Source organism: Scaptodrosophila lebanonensis, unplaced genomic scaffold, assembly GCF_003285725.1.
Source record: "Scaptodrosophila lebanonensis strain 11010-0011.00,11010-0021.00 unplaced genomic scaffold, SlebRS2 tig00000085-arrow-pilon, whole genome shotgun sequence".
Lineage (NCBI taxonomy): Eukaryota > Metazoa > Arthropoda > Insecta > Diptera > Drosophilidae > Scaptodrosophila > Scaptodrosophila lebanonensis.
The window spans coordinates 4,404,870-4,409,755 of record NW_022060564.1 but is presented as its reverse complement, the minus strand read 5'-3'; the positions used below and the strand labels follow the sequence as shown (position 1 = coordinate 4,409,755).

The 4,886-nt window shown below is 34.2% G+C and overlaps 1 protein-coding gene across 1 annotated transcript; it reads right to left on the bottom strand.

Moving 5' to 3' along the window:
• Positions 1-1,923: 1,923 nt before the first annotated feature.
• On the bottom strand, positions 1,924-2,642 carry LOC115626498. The gene has a single exon (XM_030521884.1). The coding sequence runs from the start codon at positions 2,568-2,570 to the stop codon at positions 1,998-2,000; it is 573 nt and encodes a 190-aa protein (XP_030377744.1). The 5' UTR covers positions 2,571-2,642; the 3' UTR covers positions 1,924-1,997.
• Between the last annotated feature and the right edge of the window lie 2,244 nt (positions 2,643-4,886).

The window sequence follows — 4,886 nt, the reverse complement described above, 5'->3', positions numbered from 1 at the left end:
GAAGCATGTTATAAGTAGTCGCTCACCATGATTTGATAAGGATATTCTAAAGTTTTGTCACACTCGATGAACATTATAGTCGTGCATCAAAGTTTGAAATGAAGAACTTTTGTGGAAAAGGGGGAAAAAGTAGGGAAGACTCAAGCTAGCATTTTGTTGGCTGTATTGGTAAGAAAAGCAAATATTTGACTTCTTAGCCCCACACATAAATTTCAATTTCGTTGACAAATGTTTATTATGCTAAAGAAATTATGACAACCATCGGAATAAAAAATTGCTTTTCCCCCCAGGTTGAAAAGCTTCAATACAGCAGTATTGTTGTTGTATTTTTGAAAAAGGTTCATCAATTTTGATTTCTGCGTTATTGCCAATATGGGGAGTTAATAAATTGTTGCATATTAATAAGTTATAAATTAAACGTGTTGAACAAAGCAGCCGCGACAGAGACAAGTTTTTGACTTTGCTGAAAAATAAATGGGTGTTAATTAATAACTTTGGCTTTTTATCTGTGTGGCTTTTGAAAAATTGTAAACAATTACTTAAAGCTTCTTTTTGTTCCTTTCCATTTGATATGCATCTAACGTGGTTTTTTGTTTTGTGTGTTAAAACGTGTTGATATTGGCAATTAATATCCGAAATACACTTATTGTTCGTTTTCAAATGTAATTTGCTATTTCATTTGCATCATTTTGCAATTAATATACTAGTCGATTGTGTGTGTATATATTGTGTTCATTTCTGATATATATTTATTTGTATTTTTAATGAAAGCCCAAGGCAAAATGTAAACAATACGTTTGATAGGAAGATGCTTTTAGTGTCATTTGGACAGCAGCGCCCACCTTTTTATATGAAGCGATATATACATAAATATAACTATATGTGTATGTATATATGGGCAGCAAAATCGGTGAGAGCTGAGCGTGACATCATTTATCGCATACGGTCTTTTGTTTCGTGATAGTTCGGCTGAATGTTTTATGAGATTTGGCAACTCTTTTGGCTCTTTTTGGTGACACTAAATCGTTGCATTAATTTAATAGCAGTTGATTGAAATTTATGTTGTGTTTCTATTGGCTTAATGCTATTAACGCACAGATTTGAAAGCAATATGATATTGAGGCGTTTCGAGCTATAAATTCACTGATTGGCATGAGTTTTTAAACTGATCATTGGAAGACATTTTCAAAATTTGCATTTCGAGGCAGTCATCCAAAAAAAAAAAAGAAAAAATCAATTCCGTTCAACTGTTATGGCTTTGTTTTATATCAAAATTTTGGCGTTTTATTTTAATTTTGTTGTTGTATTAACATAGCCTTCTAGTGTTGATGGATATTTTCGTGATCAGTTTGGAGAGCGATTTATTGATTACTCCTATATCTGTCGTCTTTTGTGATGTCCAGATTCTTGGCTTGGACGACTACAAATGTATGGCTTATAGTATATAAGTATGTTGGGCCAACGGACATTTCAAAATAATGTGCGCAAAATAATTAAATTGGACAAAGAATTGGCACATTTTATTATCCACAAAATGAATGACTTAATTGAAATTGCACCATTCGGGAAGCAACAGCTTTCAAATAGGAAAAGAATCATCAAAATCGGTTCATCCTGTCGAATTGAGAACGTCCTCCTTACCAGAACCTAACCAAACTCTCATCAAAGAACCCTTGAAGTACATCCTAACAAATATAAAAAGAAACATCGGAATCGGTTGGCGTTATTTGTTTATTTGTCTTGCACATACCTAATGCAAAGTTTCGACTTATGTTTTAAAGTTCTCTCCAATGCATCGACATAACTGGAAGATTTAATCAAACGCTAGCATTTGATTATTTCTTAAAAGAGGTTTTCTTTCTAAAGGAATATTCCTTTTCCGAAGCTTATTTTACAAATGTGTTGTTTAAATAAAACTAAAGGTTGGAGACAGGTTTAATTTATTAAAAATTCGTGTTGCGTGTTCAAATGTTTTCAGAGTTTGTCCATTTCTTGCCTTAACCTTGTGTCAGGGCATAGGTCATCAGTGCGATGACGCCCGCATCGGACAAGGTGGTTATGTGGGGGCCTAAGCCGTCCACGAATCGATTGATCAGCGCAGCACCATATCGGCCCAAAAAGGCGATCGCCGCAATTCCGCCATATAGCGGATTACCTGCTTGGACTGCCAAGTAGGAGGCAGATAGTACGTTTCCAATCAGCACCAAATCCTTCAAGGTGTCCGTCGCGGTGTCCCAGTCATCGCACATCTTTCCGAGCATGTCGTACAGCAGCGGTATAAATGACAACATATGAACGATTGCCATACCCGACTGATCGGACTTCAAATAGAATTCGATATTTGCCATAGGCAGGGGCATGACCGCGATAATGCTAGCCGATACTATAAAGACGCGCGAACATTCGTCCGCCTCCTCTGCAAAGGCCCGGAGTATGCCCAACGTGCCATGAACAAAGCAAAAGGATGCGGCAATGTATCCGTAAGGATTGTCGGCAGGCGTTAAACTGTACATTGCATAGCAGCAAGCCGCAATGAGCAGTAAGTTAAATACCGCCTCTGCGTACGACATGTTGTGCCAACTTTGAACCGGAACTTAGCGGATGGAAAACTCTGGTAGGATTTTGGAAATTTTTGAAAAAATATTAAACCAAACGTACTAAAAATTTTGATAGTGCTTTTCGAAACAGTTTTTTAGAATGACTGACTGCTGTACAGAACAGCAAAGTCACGGGCAACAAATTCGAAATTTCACCGATAATATTTAACAAAACTTATAAATTTAGATTTGTTTTGTTTGAATAAACAACAATATTAACCAAAGAAAACAACCGACTTCAAACAATTCTAACACAAATTTATATGCAGAATTATTGCTTTTTTTTTGACCCATTAAAACCGTTTTTCACAAAAAAATTATTGTTTAAATTCTCAATAGACTTCAAGTTAAATAAAGCACATGAAACTTAAGAAAATATAATAAAAAAATTAAACAAAATATTTTCAAACGATATATAACTAGGAAAATTTCATTGTTTATATGTTAAAACTAAAAAAGTGCAAAACAAAACCATTTTAAACGACAAATATATTTTAAATGGAACACCCTTCGTTGTTCAAGACCGTCGTTATTCGAGCTGGCGTTGAATTCACCAAGTTTTGGAGCAATGGCTCTTGTAACTCTTTTGGAGTTGGTTAAAAATCCGTTTACGAATAAGTAAACGGTGAAAACATTTTCAAAGGATCCCGAAATTAATTAAAAAGCCCCTATTCTAGACGCTCATCAATGGATGGCAGTCGGGGCGAAATACGCATTTAAAATCTTGCGGCCAATGAATATCTCAGCCCATCGCAAATACGAAGTGTTCAATAAATATTGCCTTTAAAAGAAATTAATTAAGTCGGAGCTATTGTCTAAGCACAAAACTGCTTGATTGCAACTATAGAAATGATAAAATGTGCTACTAAGATACATATATACATACTGCTCTGTATATATACTAGTATATAGTAAGTATATAACGTGTTCGGAAAGTCAATCCAGCGGTGTTCTTTTCAAATTTCTAATTACTGTTCCATTTGCCGTTAGGCAATAAATAGTTACATTGTGGCGAAATGAAATCATTATTTAGCCTCAGACAACAACAGCCGCCTCACTTGCAGATGCTCTTCTGACTTCCAAGTACCCGGAAACCCGACATTCTCCATCTCTCTGTGTGTGAGCATAATAATCAACAGTAAATTGCACTTAAACTGAAACAGTTTGTAAGTAGTTATTGGCATGAAGCAAACAGAGAACACGTTGCCACAATGCCCCTGCCCCCCTGCCTGCTGCCTGCTGCCTGCCTCAAGTTGATTAAAAACAAAGTGCATGAGTTGAAGCCATTGCCGCTTAATTGTAAACTAGAGCACACGAGTATAGTAGTACACTGTTGCATTGCTACTTACGGCGGCAACATCAACAACAACAACAACATTTGCAACATTTGCGGTTGCAGTTGCGGCAAAATTATAATTTCATGTTCACAAGAACATTTGCACGCACTGTAATTTACTTAAGCATTTCTGCCTCCGTCTCAATATATGTATATATATATATATATAGTCACATGTATATATATGAATGCCGATGTGTGTGTGTGTGTATCTGTATAAATATGTTTTGTGCAAAACTCATAATTTATGTGACACGCCCATTAACAACAGCGCGCTGCATGAGCAGCAAACAACAAAAACAAAAACAAGTCCTCCAACCAAGCCTCATCACATATTGGCAAGCATACTAAGTGCAGAATGTTTTCTGACAAAGGAATAAATAATCAATTAATGACGAAAATATTTGTTTATATTTTCAAACTGATTTGTTTAAATAATATAGTATTCATATTTTAATATCAATTTTTAATATTTTAATAGCTGCAATACAAAATCTCTACTTTTTTAAACAAAAGTATTATTGTACTTTGCATTTTTCATTGTTTTTTCTTTTTCTTTTGAATGATTATTTATTACAAGTATTATTATTATTTTTTTTGTATTTACCTTTTTTTCATATTGACAGTTTGTGTTAGAAATAAATAAATAAATGATAATATCAATAAGTTATCGTAAGAACAGCAGCTGATTACTAATTAATGGAGACTTCATGGTTAATTAAATACCTACAACAAAACCACTACCCAACCATATCTCTCCTGGATATTCCGCCAATCTAAAGTAACTAACATAACTAAAGAAAAATGCACAAACTTTCGTTCTAAAAACATTAGTTTTTTTTTACCATAAAGTGGTTTTGGTTGTTTATATAAAAGTTACCAAATTGATTAAAAAAATTTAATATTTTATTGGATTCTATTCAAATATATATAGTTTTTTTTAGAACTACCTT